The sequence below is a fragment of the Podarcis raffonei genome, chromosome 16 (genome assembly GCF_027172205.1).
Source record: "Podarcis raffonei isolate rPodRaf1 chromosome 16, rPodRaf1.pri, whole genome shotgun sequence".
Classification (NCBI taxonomy): domain Eukaryota; kingdom Metazoa; phylum Chordata; class Lepidosauria; order Squamata; family Lacertidae; genus Podarcis; species Podarcis raffonei.
The window spans coordinates 15,563,366-15,581,116 of record NC_070617.1 but is presented as its reverse complement, the minus strand read 5'-3'; the positions used below and the strand labels follow the sequence as shown (position 1 = coordinate 15,581,116).

The window sequence follows — 17,751 nt, the reverse complement described above, 5'->3', positions numbered from 1 at the left end:
CCGTTCCTGCACTGCAGGGGGTTGGACTCTATGACCTTGGAAGTTCCTTCCAACTCTAAAATTCTGTGATTGCCCTAGAAGGGCTTGCTTTGCAGGGCGGGGAATGGAGCACGTTTTTTTCTGCGTTCAAGGGATTGGGAGCTCTTACCAGCATCAGTCAGCAACGCTCCTAGCAGCCAGCAGGGGGCAGGATTGTGCTACTCTGGAGAAACTAGGCGAGCCGCCAGCTGCCTGAGGTCAAGTTTCTGGTTTCCGGAATGCAGCAGCAGCAGCAGCAGTGAAGAAGGTTCCCCCTTCCTCCCCTTCTACTCAGTGCCAGCTAGAAGCTGATGGTAGTTGTAGTCTGAAACAGCTGGAGGGTCCCAGGGTGGGAGAAGTGACTTCTCTGCAGTTTTGGGAAGAGGTCCTACACAGTCAGACCATCTAGCCCAGTGTTGCTTACACTGACTGGCAGTATCTCAGGCCCAGAAGGCTCTTTCTAGCCCTGCATCGAGATGCCAGGGGTTCAGACCCGGCCCTAACCACAGGCAGAAATGCCACTTAGCCACTTATTCCCTAGAAACACTTAAAGGTGCCGCCGCTTTCTCCCCAGCCAGCCGGAGCTGTCCTGGATTCAAGCCTGCTTCTCCTGCAAAAATCCTTCCCTTTTGCGTGCAAAGTGGGGCGCTCTGCTGCTCAGCCCTGCTCCTTGGCCTTTCCCCTCCCCGCTCAGGCCTCTACGCTGAGGGGTGTCCGACTAGGGACCAGTCATGCCTCCCTTCTGCCCAAGACCCTACTTGATGGAGAGCCTGTGGTGTGCAATGGTTAGAGTGCCAGGCTAGGACCTGGGAGAGACCAGGGTTCGAATCCCCACTGCGCCATGAAGCTCTCCAAGTGCTGCTGCCTTTCAGCCTGATCTACCTCACAAGGTTGTTGTGGGAATTAATGAGTGGGAGCCACATGCATCACCTTGAAGGCGAGATTGCAATGCAATCGAAAAATTCTGGCCCCTCCATTAACTCCTCTTCAACCCCCTCTGAATAGGTATGCCTGGCATTTCCCAAAAGAGTAACACTTGCAGATTGGCGAATTGGGACCCCAGTCCCCCCCTCATTGCTTGGGGCAGCACCCTGCCTCAAATCACTCATTTGCCTGCTCCTGCTAGGCCCCACTTCCCTCTTCCCCACCCCCTGGGTGGCTATTCCCCCCACCCTCTCTCACCTTGTTAGAAAATGAAAACCATTTCCATAGCAACCAGTCTTGTTGAAGAGTTAGTGGGGGCGAGGGGAGGGAAAGATGATGGGTAGCAGTGAAGAATCGGGGGTGTTAAAATCTGCAGGGCTTAAAGGGGTGGGGATGGGCCCAGTTCCTCTGCCAAACTTGACATTGGCTTTGGAGGCTGGTGGGAGAGGAGGAGATGTCTCCAACGTAGAGGTCCGCTGGCATCAGTCCTGGGAACGGGGTGCTGTTTGTGCCCAGTCTCCCTGGCAATGTTGCAAAACACTTCACAGAAGAATGAGGAAAGAGAAGGGGAAGCGGTGCTTGGCCTGAGGCCCCCTTCGGCTCTCTTGCATAACCCATCCCAAGGGCTTTCAGTGGCCTGCCTCCAGTGCTCCCACAGGGACTAGAATCTTGCTTCCCTTCATGGAAGGAAAAGTACAGAACAGTAACATAGCGCTGCTCTGTTCTGCCTTGGTCAGAGCCTGCCTCGAGTCCTGTGTCCGGTTCTGGGCACCACAATTTTAAGGAGACTATTGATCAAGCTGGAAGGTGTGCAGAGGATGATCAAGGGCCTAGAAAACCAAGCCTTATGGGAATTGGGATGTTTAGTCTGGAGGAGACTCTGAGGGGATAGGATAAAGGTAAAGGGACCCCTGACCATTAGGTCCAGTCGTGACCAACTCTGGGGTTGCGGCGCTCATCTCGCTTTATTGGCCGAGGGAGCCGGCGTACAGCTTCCGAGTCATGTGGCCAGCATGACTAAGCCGCTTCTGGCAAACCAGAGCAGCACACAGAAACGCCGTTTACCTTCCCGCCGGAGCGGTACCTATTTATCTACTTGCACTTTGATGTGCTTTCGAACTGCTAGGTTGGCAGGAGCAGGGACCGAGCAATGGGAGCTCACCCCATTGCAGGGATTTGAACCGCCGACCTGATCAGCAAGTCCTAGGCTCTGTGGTTTAACCCACAGTGCCACCCGTGTCCCTGGGGATAGGATAGCCATCTTCAAATATTTGAAGGGTTGCTGCACAGAAGGTGGAGCAAGCTTGTTTAGTGCTGCCCCAGAAGGTAGCACCCAGACGTACTGGATTCAGATGACAAGAAAGCAGATTCCAACTAAACATTAGGATGAACTTTCTGACTGTTTTGACGGGGAACGGACTGCCTTGGGAGGTGGCGGGCTCTCTTTCACTGGAGAATTTTGAACACAGCTCCGGTGGCCACTTGTCAGGGATCCTGTAGCTGTGGTTCCTGCATTGCAGGGTGTTGAACTAGACGACCCACAGAATCCCTTCCAGCTCTACAATTCTGTGATTCTATGAATTCCACCTTGGCCCAGCCCCAGTCACTGGCAGGCCGGCAGGGAATGTCCAGGCAGTTCCCTAACTGCTTGCTTGTTTGCTTGCAGGGGGCAGAGGCTGTGAGGCAGTCCTCTCCATCCTAGAGGTTTGACTGCAATAGAATTTGTTTCTTATGGGGGAAACAGAAACTTCAGAGTACCTGGCTGTGGGCTGAGGGCCGAGACTGAGTAGGTCGCAGCCCAGAAGCACGCAAAGGATTTTATTTTTATTGAGGAGAATAAAAAGTCCAGCCTCCTTCCCAGCCTCCACTGGATCCCAGACAAGGCCCTACCTGCAGCTCCCACCCATTCCGGTTGAGTGCCAGTGTGCCCCCCCTCAGCCCCACAATGGGCTCAGGACCACTGTTGGTTCATGTGGGCCTGGGGGGGGGGGGGAGAAACAACTCTGCAGGGCAGAATCTGCTCCTTCCTCCACAGAAACCCAGGCTCCGCTACCTGGGTGACCCCTGACTGCCCAGGTGTGTGCGTCTCAATATATGAATGCACAGAGAGAAAGACGTTTGCATGTTAAGAGATGCACCTGTGTGCCTGGGAAGGGATGCGCTGGGGTTCTTTCATCCCACCCGGCTCTCACCTGAGCTTTGTGATGTGCCACAAAGGGGGTGGGGGTGGTCTGAGCTCAAAGCTCCCCTTGGCTGTAAGGTTACAGCACCAGCCTCTGCCTCCCACCCACTCCAGCCTGGCATCCACTCCTGCCACTGTCCACTTTGGGTGTCTCTACACCTCCCAGGTGTCCCAGCCGGAGCAAAGGGAATCGGGGGGAGGACTGGCCCATTCCAATGGCAGTGTCGACCTCAGGAGCGTTGCTGCGTTCCTACATGCTCCCTCGTTGATCTCTGGGTGTCCTGAGATGCTCCTGGTCTTCCTCCCTGGTCCCAGAAGGCTGCAGCTCCCCTCCCTGCTATTTCCCAACAGCTGGAAGGCTAGTCCTCCTTTGGGGCAGGCAACAAGTGTGGCAATGTTGCTGGATCCCACCAGGGCCCCATTCTGCAGTGTGCTTGCCGTTACAGTTAATACAGCCTTGGGATCTCCCCTCCTTCGGTTGGGTGCCTGTCCAGATTCGCCCAACGGAGGACGTCCTCCGGGCAAGCTCAAGGGTTGGCGGGGGGCGCCTGCGCTTGCCCCCGTTCTTCCGCCTTCCGCAGAGCGGCCTGCACGGTGTCAGTGAGGTGCTGTAGACCAATCAGGTAGCCGTCCTCGTGGTTCCCGGGGGCCCAGGCCACGCTGTGCTGCAAGGGGAGGTTTTCCGGGGCGGGTAGTGTCTTGCCAAAGTCAATCATCCAGACACTGGCTTGGCCCTTCCGGTCGTGGAGGAAGAGCAGGGAGCTCCCAATCACCTGAGGGGTGTAAAAAGTAGTGCTTTTTATGAACCTCGGGCAGGCAGCTCAGAGGGACGGCAACCGAGCGAGGGTTTTGCCCCTCTGGTCTGGCTGACCATTCTGAGAGTCCCAGGATGCCGCCTGTAAATCCGTTTTCTACAGGATTATCTTGGGCTCTGTTGCCTTCAGGCAGGGTGGGTTTCCTCTGGGCATATGCAAAGCACCTTCCCCTTCCCCTCTCAGCTAAGATGAGAGTCAAAAAGCAACAAATTCTGCCCTGTAACAGCCTCTCCTCCTAGAGTTGCAGATTAAAAATTATATACTGTGCATCACAAGATCTCAGGCCAGTTCACAGAATAAACTACAAGATAAAAACAAGTAAATAATGCAAGATAAAAACTCAAGGAAATAAAACAATTAATGACAAAACTATAGCTCCCTGCTAAAAAGCCTATTCTTCCCTGAAATCAATATGGCTAAATTAAAATGCTTTAAAAATCAAACTAAATAAAAACGATGGTAAACCAAACAAGTCTGGCTTGAAATCAGCGATAGACTTGAGTACTAGAGTTGCTTCTTTCGTAAGATCTTTGTTCAGGTTTTCATCTCAGCCCTCGTTGGTTTGTTGGAGGAGGGGAGGCTGCTCCTTTAGGGTTACCCACATACACACACACTACTTCTGCAAACCAAACACCCCCTTGGTGTTTCGGTGGCCTGCCTTGGCCTGATTCCTGTCGGCACTCCCCACCTGCGTTTACGCCAGGAGCGTGAGCCAAGAGCTCCTCTCATTTTACAAGCCGCAGGGCGGCCCTGGAGGTGCTCAGACTCTTAAGATGTACCTTCCTGGATCGAACGCAACAGCTTTGGCAAGGTGACAGGAAAGGAGGGCGCCAAGGAAGCAGTCGTTCCCTCAGGCTCGGTTTTAGGAGCTGGAAATGTGAAGGGCCTGTCCTTGGCAATTGCGGCTAAAGTCGGTTTAAGAGCTGCATCTGTGGCAGGGACGGGGCGCCATAAGCACCTGAAAAGAGCTTGCTGGATCAGGGCATTTGGGACCCACCATCCTGTTCTCATAGTGGCCAAGCAGATGCACTGATGGGAAACCCACAAGCAGGATTTGAGATCAAGAGCAACTCTCCCCTCCCACGGTTTGCAGCAACTGCGATTCAGAAGCATAGCCTGTGAATTTGGCCAATCCCCTTTTAAAGCCATCACTGCCTCCTGTGGGAGTGAGTTCCATAGTTTAACGCTGTTCTGAGTAAAGGAGGACTTTCTTTGACCTGCCCAGAATCCCCTGACATTCAGCTTCACCTCCTATCCAGGCAGTCTAGTGTTATGTTGCGTGTCACCTTGTCTAATTCCTCTACTCCTCTTTTTAAAGCTGTTTAGGTTGGTGGCTCTCCGGACTCCAGACAAGCAGGGCCTTTTGCTCAGGGGTGATGGGAGTTGTAGTCCGGCTGCATCTCAAAGGCCACCGGTTCCCCAATCCCACCCTAGAGAGTGCATGCTGAGGGAGAGGGAAGCAAGAAGCCACTGGAAGGAGAGTGGTCACAGGTCCTGTCCATATCTTCACACTGAGCCACAAAGCACCTAGGTTTTGTCCCACAACTGTGGAGAGTCCCTCGTCTACGGGAGAGGAAATCCTTTTGTCATATTCTGCACACTCCCCTTTCCTTTCCAGAGGCTTCCCCCTAGAAGGGTGGAGGGAGGATCCCATAGGCTTGGGGTTAGTTAGTATAAGGATAAATGGGAACAATAAAAATAACAATCTATTTTTGGTGTTTGTGAATTTATACCCTGCTTTTCTACATGAGCAGGCACACTTGAAATCAAAAGAGGACCAAAAAAGAAAAGAAGAAGCAGCATAAAAACAAAGTATAACAAACTACCGTATTTTTTGCACCATAACACTCACTTTTTTCCTCCTAGAAAGTAAGGGGAAATGTCTGTGCGTGTTATGGAGGAAATGCCTACGGGTGGCATGCCTACGGATTTTCCTCCTCTAAAAACTACGTGCGTGTTATGGTCGGGTGCGTGTTATAGAGCGAAAAATACGGTAACCCAGCCACAGTTAAAGACAAACCCTCAGGTCCTAAGCCAACAACTGTTTGGAAGTGCAGGAGAGAGACACACTTGCAAGGCCTTTTTCTCCTATGCCTCCTATTCCTGAGAACCAATGTTTAGAATGGCAGACTAGGACCTAGGGGAGATCAGGGTTCGAATCCCGCCTCAGCCACCATGAAGCTTTGGGCCAGTCCCTGCCTCTCAGCCTAACCTACCTCACAGGGTGGTTGTGGGGATTAAATGGGCGGAAACCATGTATGCCATCATGAGCTCCTGGGAGATAAAGGTGGGATTTAAACAAATACAATGAACAAGCCATTTACCCTGCCTGCCTTAACCTCCCCCCACCCTGACAGCCTTACCTCATGGGTCTTGAAAAAGGCAGACTCCTCCAGCGCCTGGCTCATGCTCTCCAAGCGGGCTGCGTATGTGCTCTGCAAGGCAAGAGGGAGCATTGAGGCTTTGGATGGGATCCCCCCATCAAGGCCAAGCCCCCCCCCCAATACACCTGTGCCCCTTGCTAGGAGAGGCAAGTCATGGAAGCCTTGGCTAAACCGGCAGGTAGCATGGAATTCAAGGGCAGAAATAGAACAGGGACCTGTCTAACTTTAAATGTGTTTCTGCTACATGGGCTGCTTTTTCAGTCTCACGGGCAAACTTCTTTTTAAGAAAATATATATTTTTATTCATACTTATCAAAAGATATGCAAAAGGTCATACCCGATAGTATCTTTTTATAATACACCATAAATATAGTACAGTTGTACCTTGGATCCCGAACGCCCTGGAACTCAGATGTTTTGGCTCCCAAACACCGCAAAGTGATTGTTCTGGTTTGCGAACGTTCTTTTGGAACCCGAATGCCTGACGGGGCTCCTGATTGGCTGCAGGAGCTTTCTGTAGCCAATCAGAACCCGCAATTTGGTTTTCGAGCATTCTGGAAGTTGAACGGACTTTGGAACGGATTCCATTCGACTTCCAAGGTATGACTGTTTTCACACATTAGCATCCAACTATTCTATTTTCCATAAGCCAATATTTTCCCCATCTTCAAATCCAGATATTACAAGTTTATTTTCTCTTTCACACAAAAAGAGGTTCCCAATGAATGTCAGTAATGATTTTTCTCTCATTGAACATGTTAACTTTGCCATCTCAGTTAAGTCCTTGTGGGCCGACTTCTGAGTGCCACACATGAACTGTAGGCGGGGCTGGGGGCAAAACATGGGAGGGGCAAGAGCTGTGATGCCTACCTTGGTATGGCAGGCTACATTCCCACCACACAGAAGCCAGAGGTTTCAAAACACGGGAGAGACCAGTCCCACACCCCCATCCAGCATGACTGGGCCACAGCTCTCCCAATGAGAAATCTCCATTCCTCTCACTGGAACTCAACTTTGGTGCTATTGAATTATGGGGGGGGGTGTTGTTGTTGTCGTGAAGTGCTAAACCTGGCAAGTTTATACTCCACTGCTTGAAAAGCACCCAAAGTATGCTGGTGGGCAACATTCCTGTGAATATCTGGCACAGTTCTGTTTCAGGCTGAGAATGAGCAGTTCAGGTACAGAGGACGGCGGGGGAGGGACCCAGTGGCTGAGATTTTGCCCCCTGCTCCCACTGTCTCCCCCCCCAACCAATCTCACCAGAACGTCAATGCGGGCCTTGGTGAACATCAGGAAAGTATCCACAATCTGCTCCTTGGTGCGAGTCTGCTTGAAATCCCTCCGCACGGCTCCCCCCTCAATCTGTGGAGACAGAGATTGGGGTGGGGGGTGTTCTCATATTCATAATAATAATTTGAATTCGGTCTGATCTTTAGTTCCCTTTTCTTTCCTCCCCCTCCCCTTTTATGAAGATTACCCGCTCGGAGACCCCACAGCTAATTCTCCCCCGACCTCCTCGCTGGCCCAAGTAGGACCAATTCAGCCAGCTAGCCATGGTGATTATCTAATGCTTATTTCCCCTAAATTGATTTCTGCATTTTGGATTTTATGGTTATTCATGTTTTTATACTGTATTTTATGCTGCTTTTACAATTCAGTGTTTTAAATTTGTTGTTAGCCGCCCTAAGCCTGGTCTTTAAACCGGAAAGGGCGGGGTATAAATAAAAATTATTATTATTATTATTATTATTATTATTATTATTATTATTATTATTACCAGCTGGATAGCTCAGCTGGTTAGTGTGGGGTGCTGACAATGCCAAGGTTGCAGGTTCAATCCCCGTACTGGACAGCTGCATATTCCTGCATGACTGGGCAGGAATCCCCGTTTCTCTACCTCCTGCTCAGCTGTCGCCGCCACTCACCGTGACGCCCTCGATGCGGAAGCCCAGGGAGGCGCTAGAGCTGATCCCCTCACGCCACTGCATGTACCGCGGCTTGGTGACGCCGCCCTGGCTGTGCTCCTGTGCGGTGGGGGCTTGCGGGTCGACTTTCACCATCTTCTGGTACAGGTCACGCCGTGCCGCTGGCCGCTGCTGCGCCTCCGACAGCTCATCCTCCAGGTACGTCCTGGGCAGAAACAGGAGGTGTTCAAGGAAGGCAGCACTGCTTCCGAAAACCAGTTGCTGGAAAGCACCGGAGGGGAGAGGGTTCTCGTGCTGGGATCCTGCTTGCGGACTTCCCCGAATGAACATCTGGGCAGCCAATGGGAGAACAGGAAGCTGGACTGGATCTTCTCATTTTCTTAGGGAGTGGTAGAGTGGGACAAGGAGGGGGACTGGCTGCAATGTTGGGGGAGGGAGGGTCAGGGTCGGGGAAGTGTTTTGTTTGCAGAAGGCCCCAGGGGCAATCCCTGGTGGTACCTCTAGGTAGGGCAGAGAAAAGGCCTTCCCTGAAACCCTGGGAACCACTGCTGCCAGTCAGTGCAGGCAATACTGAGCTAGATGGGCCCAAGGGTCTGACTCAGTACAAGGCAGATCCCTCTGGGCTGTCCGGTTAGTGATTCACCCACACACTAGCTCTGCAGTCTCCTACATCTGGCTGCTATTATAGGCAGGCCTGCAACACCAAAAAAAAAAAACCCCACTTATGCAACAAACAGATGCGAAACACAGACCACTGCTGGCGACCCAGCTACAGCCTCTGATTCCACCTTGCTGACACTGACCTGCATTGCAGGGGGTTGGACTAGATGGCCCTCAGGGTCCCTTAAACTCTATGATTCTGTGACCTTACCCATTCCTGCCTTGCTAGCCTCTTTCCATCTAACTGACTCCAGCTACAAAAACGGAGGCTGGCAAAGAAGTCAGAGACCATCCTGGCTGCAAGTCTTTCAGAACCTGCTTCACAGGATGCCTCCAGGCTCTTGGGGTGGGGTATTGCTTAGAGGGTGGTTGTTGTTGTTTTGTAGGGGTTGATACTTAATTCTGGCAATGTTTAATTTTGCTATTATTATTATTATTATTATTATTTGCATATTTCGATCTGATTGTGACTTGTATGGGGATTGTTTTAATTCTGCGTCATACGTTTCAATGTGTTTTTATTTACTGCTTCTGGCTGCTTTCATGCCGAACGTTTCGGAACCCAAACGCCGAAAACTCAGAAGTAAATGCTTCCGTTTCCGAACGCACCTTGGAAGTCAAATGCGTGTTTTTCCATTTTCTCAGTGGAATTTGCCAGCCACCCTTTGTGCCTTGGTTTTCAAACGTTTCGGAAGTCAAACGGTCTTCGGGAACAGATTACGTACCATTGTATCTGCATGCTAAAACTCTGCTCGAGGCGACTTACAACTGTGGAAAAGCGCCATGCAAGCTGACCTTTGGTGATGACCTTCGCTCAGTGGTGAAGATGGTCCTGGGATAAATCTTCTTCTCCATCCCAACGCCACCTTCAGTGCCTGTGGGACTTCTACCCTCCCCTCACCCCCTCCTGTCTCACCTGAGAGGAAGGAGCCTCCTATGCCCACCCCCTTCCCCCAGAAAGGTGCTGCTCTCACCGGGTGCCCATCTTGCAGTCCATGATGCTTGGCATGTCGAGGCCGCACAACAGGTCGTCCATCTGGATGTAGCGTTCGCCCCCCACCTCCACCACCCCGTGGTAGGCAGGCACGAAGGGGCGCAGGACGTCAGCCATCAGCTCTGCCAGGCAGGCGTCTTCCACGGAACTGAACTTCTTCAGGATCTGGCCTCCTTCGCTGGGCTTGAAATTCCCTGGGGGCGGAGAACGAGGATGGTCAGAAGAAGTGGAGGGAGGGGAAGGAAGCACAGTAAAAGACCTGTAGTGGCTGGATCGAGCCGAAGAGCGCAGGGTGTGTGGGTGTGTGCACCATCCAGTCCAGCATTATGGCCAGATACACCAACTGGAATCCAGGACCCGAGTGCAGCAGCAACACTCCCCTGATTTGTACTTTCCGGCAACTGGCAATCATAGACACATCTTCTGCAACCCTGGAGGGAGTCCACAATTGTCCCCCTGCTTGCAGAAGATCATAAGAAGTGGCCCGTCTATTGCAAGCATCTATTACCATTTGCGCAGCACTTCGTTAATCTATGGAACTCGCTCCCGCAGGAGGCAGCGCAGTGACTGCCAGCCTAGATGTCTTTGAGAAAGGACTGAATGATTCATGGAGGAGAGGGGTATCTGCCTCCACAGGTGGAGACAGTCAATGCTTCTGAAGACCAGTTGCTGGAAGCCACTGGAGGGGAGAGGGCTCTTCTGAAGACCAGTTGCTGGAAGCCACTGGAGGGGAGAGGGTCCTGCTTGTGGGTTTTCCACAAGCTCTGGTTGGCCACTGTGAGAACAGGAGGCTGGACTAAAGATGGGCCCTTGGTTTCATCCAGCAGGGCTCTGCTTAGGTTCTTTACCTCCATGAATTTGCCCCGTCCTCTTTTAAACCCATCCAAGTTGGTGAAACTAAAACACAGCGCTTAAGCTTGCCCAAGAGCCCCACGGAAGCCCTGGCTTGTGGTCCTGGGGAGGCAGAAATAAACTGGAGAAGGGAAAGGGCTGCATGCTGTATCCTCGGATCCAGTGGCTTCTTCTAAGCTGCAGTGGGGGAGATCCCCCTGGCCCTGATTCCTTTGCAACTGCTGCCTCGGCCACCTCCACTCCTGGACCCGGCTTGCAACGCGCCCCGCCCCCCGGTCCTGTAGTGGTACCTTCGTGGCCGGCCAGCTGGACCCAAGAGCTGCGTCTCCGCAAGGACCAGTGCACCATCGTGAAGAATGTCTTCCAGGACTTGGTCTAGGAAATATACCAAGAAAGGGACCGTTACGAGATGATGGGGGAAGATAGGAAGTTGCACAGACACAGGGGGTCAGGCGCGGGGGCTTTATATTTATCTACTTGTTAACTTACTTCATAAAATGTACACACCTCTTGATTGTAGAGAACCGCAAAGCAGTTTACGAAAAAAAGATAAAACAGCAAAACGATCACCAAAATCAACAAGAAGAAGACGTCAGAAAACTTAAATAACAATAGGTTAAAATTCACATCAGCTTTCTAAACATCTGGGTAGGTTTGCCTACACAAATTTTTTTTTAGAAGATACCGAAAAGAGTATAGTGAAGGCACCTCCCTGATATCAATCAGCAGGGAGTTCCAAAGTGTAGGTCCTGCCTCACTAGAAGATTGAATTCTTACCACTGCAGAATGGGTATTATGTGGCCCCTGTAACAGAGCCAGTTCTACAGATCGAAGGAGTCGAGTGGGCGCATACGGAGTCAGGCAGCCTTGTAGGTAAACTGATCCCAAGTTGCTAAGGGTTTTCTATTACTATTACTATTCATTAAAATTGTATACCACCGTTCATCTGAAGATCACAGGGCAGTTAACAATGTAAAAATACAAAATGAGAACACAAAACAATTAAGAAAAACAAGGAGAAAAAACGAAGCTCAGTTGGTTAGAACGTGGTGCTGATAATGGCAAGGTTGCAGGTTTAATACCCATAAGACAGAGGTTTTCAACCTTTTTGAGTCCACGCGGCTCCCTTAGGCAACTACATTCTTTTCTGCGGCACCCCTGTGGGGCTCAGGAGCCCAGTTATGTCACCCCTTGACTGCAGAGCGGGCAGCCTCTCACTCTTTTTCAAACACCCTCCCTTGTGGAGGGTTCCCTCAGCCTCCTCTCCTCTCCCCTCTCCTTGGGAGTCCTCTGGGCAGCTGCTGCTGCTGCCATCCCTGGTCTCTGAACACCATTCGCCTGGGGAGTTTATAGCCAGGGCTGCTGCAACAAACAGCTGTGCAAGAGACGAGAGAGGGCATGAGAGGAGGGAGGGAAGGAAAGAGGGACAGAGGCCAATGTTGCCCGCGGCACCCCTGACCATCATTCAAGGCACCCCAAGGCTGCCTTGAACACTGGCTGAAAACCACTGCCGCATATTGCAGGGGGTTGGAGCAGATGATCCTCAGGACCCCTTCCAATCCTGTGGTTCTATACTCCCCAACACATAGCTCAGCTGGTAGAGCATTGAACCTGGCCAGTTAGCAAATGAACAACCAGTGTGGCTCTCTGCCCTACCTGTGTTCCTAACCCTACCCAGAGATGTCAGGGGGCATTGAACCTGGGACCTTCTGCAGGCCAAGCAGGTGCCCTGTCTACTGAGCTACAGTCTCTCCTTGACGTAGGATCCTGCCTCACCCCGAGACACCAAGTCAGACCACTTATTCCTTTAGCTCAGGACTGTTTCTACTGATGGGCAGAGCAACTGCTGGGGTCTCAGGCAGGGACTGGCTCAGCCCTACCTGCTAGCAGGGACTGGCCATAGGACTCTCCGTGTGCAAAGGTCCTTCCCCAGCATTTGGGGGTCTGTGCAGCCCACGTCCCCACAGGTAGCAGCAGTTCAGAAGCCAGAGAGCCTCACATTTCCAGGCTTCGAAAAACACCCAGGAATCATTTAATTACTTGTTGCATTTCTATCCCAGCTTTTCCGCCCGCGAGGAGCTCAAAGTGGTGTGCATTGTTCTTCCCCTCCCAACATTCATCCCCAACAACAACCCTGCGAGGTAGGTCACTGCTGAGAGGCAGGGAGTGGTCCAAGGTCACCCGGTGAGCCTTGTGGCTAAGCCGGGATTTGAACCCTCCCAGGCCTCAGTCCTTATTTAATTCCCACAACAACCTGCGAAGTAGGTTAGGCTGGGAGGCAGAAACTGGACCAAGGTTAACCCAGCCTCAGCGAAGCCATGCCATTGGGGGGGGGAGCCTCCATCACACTCCCCTGCCCCACCCCTTAGTTCATTCAGAACCACCTGCACCCCCAGAAGCCAACAAGGCTGAACCCTGACGCTGGACCTGCTCAGGACTGGCCGTGAGACGCAGCCCAGGAAACAGGAGAGGCAGAGAAGAGATTTTTTTCCTGGGACCCAGCAAAGACAAGGCGAGAGAGAAGAGGCCTGCCAAGCAGAGGAGGAGGCTTGTCAAGTCTCCCCTCCCCCTTTCTTCCCTCCAGTTCATTCATCAGCATTTCTAACCACAGCCAGAGGAAACCCGTCTTGGAGGAAGCAGCCGGAGGACTCAGCGGACTCAGCTCAGCGGACTCAGCGTTGAAAAGAGGAAGGGAAAGGCCTTTGTTAGGGGGAGAGAGCAATTTGCTTAGCAACGGGGAAATCTCAGCCTAGCTGCTGCTGTGCAAGGAGAGAGGTGTGCTCCGGCTTGCACGGGGCCGGTTGTGCAAGGAGGAAGGGCGCCTGAACTCGTGGCACGTGCAAACAGCTCGCCTCGCACACCCAACTGCTCTGCACGGCAACCACCACAGAACCCTGCTGAGGCCTCTGCTGCTGCTGTTGCACCAGAAGAGCTTTTTCGACCTGCACAAGAGCAAGCCAGCTGGGCTGGCAGAAGAACCACAACATCCTGCCTGGGGCTGTGAGTTTGTAGAGATTACCTTCGGCTGGAGGCTCACCCCAGCACAGTCATGCTTTCCGGCCCCCTCCAGCCAGGCCTTCCAGCTTGCACATTTGCTGGGGGCATCCTCAGGTCAGCCTGACTCGGCGGCTCTAACAGGGATTTGACACCTGCCAGAGAGAGGCCCTGATCCTCCTTGTAGCAGAATCCCTGGAAATGCAAGATCTCTGGCCAGGATCTCTAATGATCCAGGACCACAAATCAAACGTTCTTTGCGGTCCTCTTGCAAGGGTGCTCCCCTCTTCACATGCACAGGCTTAATAAATAAATATTACTCTTCTTCAATCTGCTTATATTCTTCCTTCCTTCCTTCCTTCCTCCCAAGGTGGGCTTCAAGGCAGCTTCCAGTGTTTGAACACGTCAATAATTAAAACACACAATAAAAACTAGTTAAAAGCAACCATCAAAATACCAGAAAACATTTAGAACCAGAAATTAAAATGCAGTTTTTCCTGACAGCAGCTCAGTGATCAGTCAAGCCTGCAACTTACGTTTTCACAGGCCTGTCTGAATAAAATGGTTTTAGTCTGCCAGCAGAAGGAAGACAAGGAGGGAGCCAGTCCAACCTCTTCTGAGAGGGAATCCCACAATTTGGGAGCAGCTGCAGAAAAGTCTCTGTCTCTCTGTCTTGAGTCACCACCAACTGATGTTGATGGGACCGAGAGAAGGTGCTCACTTAAGGCTCTCAGCACCTGGGCAGGTTTGTACAGGTTTGTATATATATGGCTTGTATATATATGGTTTGTATATATATATATATATATGCCTGAGCCCAAGCCATATATATATATATATAAACAATTTCACAATTCTAAAGCTCTCCTTGATGCCGCAGCCCTGTTAGCAGGGATGAGTGAGTGAAGTTAAGACAGAAACAGGGGACGGTGCTGCCCCAAATTTGATACAAGAGTCAGGAAGGTAAAGAGGAGAAGGAGCAAAAATCCCCTGGATGAGAACCAAGGTGGGGTGGTCCGAGGTGAAGGGTGCCGGGTGTGAAAGATGAGGCCCACATTAAAAAACTACCCGATGCACCAGCTGTGGGGGTTGTAGGACGGAGGCTGTGAATGCAATCAGGGCGAAAGGCTCCAACCCTATGCTCTGCACCAGCAGAGAGGAAGTTCGCTATGGAACCACTTTTTCAAGCTGACTGTAGCTCTGACTCATCTGCAGTCGTGCCTGGAAGTCTTGCGACATGCCTTTGTGCTTCATCCTTTTCGTGCCTCCTACACTGTTTTTTCCCTCTTCATATCAGCAATATTATGGATGACGACAACCTTCCTGCATTTTATAGAGCAGCACTGCACTTTGCTGACCCCTATACAAAGATCTTGGGAGGTCACAGTGGGAAACGTTTCCTCATTTTGCAGCATGTGGAGTAGCAATGTACCCGGGCAGTGATAGCTAGTGGGGAGGTCTGGCAATGAGTTCAGTCAGGTCAGGTTAAGAGATGAGGCACTGGATGCATCAAGGCCATTGCACAACCCCCTGATCCCCGTCAGCCTTTGGATCTTGGGTGACCAGGCCAGTCAGCACCCACCCACCCTAGTCTGCTGTGCTGTTCTTAAATGCCAGGTTGGTCCTGAAAAGTGTTATTATTATTAATATACTCATCTGAGTCTTTGTCTCCTCCATTATGGCAGATACTTTCCCGCCTTTGGGGACCTCATATTGCCTGGTCATGTCAGTATCTGAGGTCTCCTCTGAAGCTTCAGACAGAGCTCCATCTATTTCTTGCTTAAGATCTAACCTTGCAGATTTGCTTTTTGGTTCCCCTTATTCCTTGGATCATCCCCTTGCTGAGGCTGTATAATACTTTTTGTTTAGATGTCAATAGGATCCACTCTGCTTCGTTTTTGTCCCAGGGCGACGGGAGACACAGAATTATGCTGCCATTTACAGACCCTCCAAGTGTCCCTATTTTTTAATTAAGTTCATAATAAAGCAAGCCAGTCAGGTTATAAATAGTAAAATAATAATAATAATTATTATTATTATTATTATTATTATTGAATAGAATATCCCAATTTTCATCGGAGAAATGTTGGAGGGTATGCATGGGACTTCCGGTTGGCGCCAGCGTTCAATGGCGGTCTCCCTCTGAGCTCCGGAGGGAGACTACTTCACGAGTTCGGGTCTGACCGCTACGGCGAAGCGGGGACCCCTAAAATCACAGGCGCGGAAGCCTGTGAACACGGAGACTCGGTGGGCACCTTAAGCGCCCCCCCCTTACTGCAAAGGAGCCTTTTTAAAGGCTCCGGAGTGGCATCGGGTGTGAGCGCGGTGCTGAGAGTCGCTACCCAGCCCGTGGAAAAATGACATCTATTTAAACCAACATAAAACTTAAGGTAAAATCTTACTTTGCCATGGGCTCAGTGGTACAGGCCCTGCTTTGCATGTAGAAGGCCCCAGGCTTAGGGCTGAGAAGGACATTTCCCTCTCAAGTTCTAGAGAGCCACAGCAAGCCAGTCCATTGACTGCTCTGAAATCGCTGGGCCTTGAGGCTGGGCTCTCTGCCTCCTTGGGGGGGGCACGATTCCCCTCCCTCCCCTGCTGCCTTTACCCCCAACTGCCCCCTCCTTCACCTCACCTTCCGCAGCACCCGCTTCTTCCCCAGGGGGCTCCTCTCTTCGGCATCGCTGAAGACGTCGTCCGACTCCTGGGAGGACCCTCCCAGGGAGGAGCAGGTTGATGAGCCCGAGACAGAGCGGTCAAAAGGGACGGGGGCTTCCTGGCTTCCAGGAAGGGGCTTCTGGCTGGGCCCCGCTCCGGCAACCTCGCAGGGAGGCGTGGCCGGAGGCCCTTGCAGGCCGTTGCTGCTGGGAGAGGCACCCAAGGGTGGCGATTCCGCCCTCACTTGGGGGGCATCCCTTCCCCTGCCGCACACCGAGGCTTCTGATTCTGAGGGGGGGCCCAGAGGCGTATCGGGGGCCTCCCAGTGGTCTGGTTCAGCGGCAGCAGGTGGAGGAGGGATGCATTCCAGGCTGCGATAGCCTTCCATGAGTCCCCACTTGAGTCCACTGGGGAAGGTTGCCTGCTGAGATGAGCTGGAAGTGACGCTACTCAGGCATGGCTTCATCCACAGCTTTCTGCAAGGAAACAAAGAGTGTGTGTTACTGGAGCAGGGCAAGCTGGAAGGGCAAGAAAAGCAGCTTGTGTGACCATCCAAGTTATGCTCTGGTCGCCTCGCCTCAAAACGGGTATCGCACAGTTGGAAGAGGTCCAGGAAAGGGCAACAGCATAATCGAGGCGGGGGGTGGGGGGGTGGAGCGAGTTTCCTATGCAGTGTTGGGGACTTTTTCGTTCAGAGAAAAGGTGAGTTAAGAGTTTGATGAAAGTTTATAAAAAAATTATGCATGGAATGGAGGAAGTAGACCATAGAGAAAAGCTTCTCTCCCCCATAACAAATCCTGGACATCCGTTGAAGCTGAACTTTGCAAGAGCTAGGATGGATAAAAGAAAGTCCTTCGCGCAGTGCAAAGTTGAACTATGGAAAATGTGGAATAGAGGTCTTATCAATTCATGGAAGAGAGGTCTTATCAATGGCTACTAGTTCATTGGCTAGTGAGTTCACAGGGTCCCTCTCTAAAGGCAGCACATGGGCATTCTGGCAAAGTCCTTTATTGATGGACACTAGTAGTTTCCAGAGATTTGTGGGAGGGTTTTTTTCGCGGAAGGGGGGAGGGATGTATTTCCTGGCAAGTACAGTCATACCTCGGGTTACAGACGCTTCAGGTTGCATTTTTTTGGGTTACTGACCCACCGAAACCCTGAAGTACCGGAAGGGGTTACTTCCAGGTTTCAGTGGTCGCGCATGCGCAGAAGTGCCAAATCGCAACTCGCGTGTGCGCAGATGCGCCGCTGCGGGTTGCGAACGTGCATCCCGCACGGATAACGTTCGCAACCCAAGCGTCCACTGTATAGGATTGCTCCTCCCAGCAATGCTTGAATTACAGGCGGA

The 17,751-nt window shown here is 51.8% G+C and overlaps 1 protein-coding gene across 1 annotated transcript; it reads right to left on the bottom strand.

Annotated features, from left to right (window-relative positions):
* Window positions 1-2,752: 2,752 nt before the first annotated feature.
* On the bottom strand, window positions 2,753-16,791 carry LOC128403788 (inositol-trisphosphate 3-kinase B-like). Its single transcript, XM_053368866.1, has 7 exons — window positions 16,381-16,791; window positions 11,045-11,129; window positions 9,883-10,096; window positions 8,249-8,453; window positions 7,584-7,685; window positions 6,303-6,374; window positions 2,753-3,897 (listed from the first exon to the last, which is right to left on the bottom strand). The coding sequence occupies exons 1-7, from the start codon at window positions 16,789-16,791 to the stop codon at window positions 3,652-3,654; spliced, it is 1,335 nt and encodes a 444-aa protein (XP_053224841.1). The 3' UTR covers window positions 2,753-3,651.
* Between the last annotated feature and the right edge of the window lie 960 nt (window positions 16,792-17,751).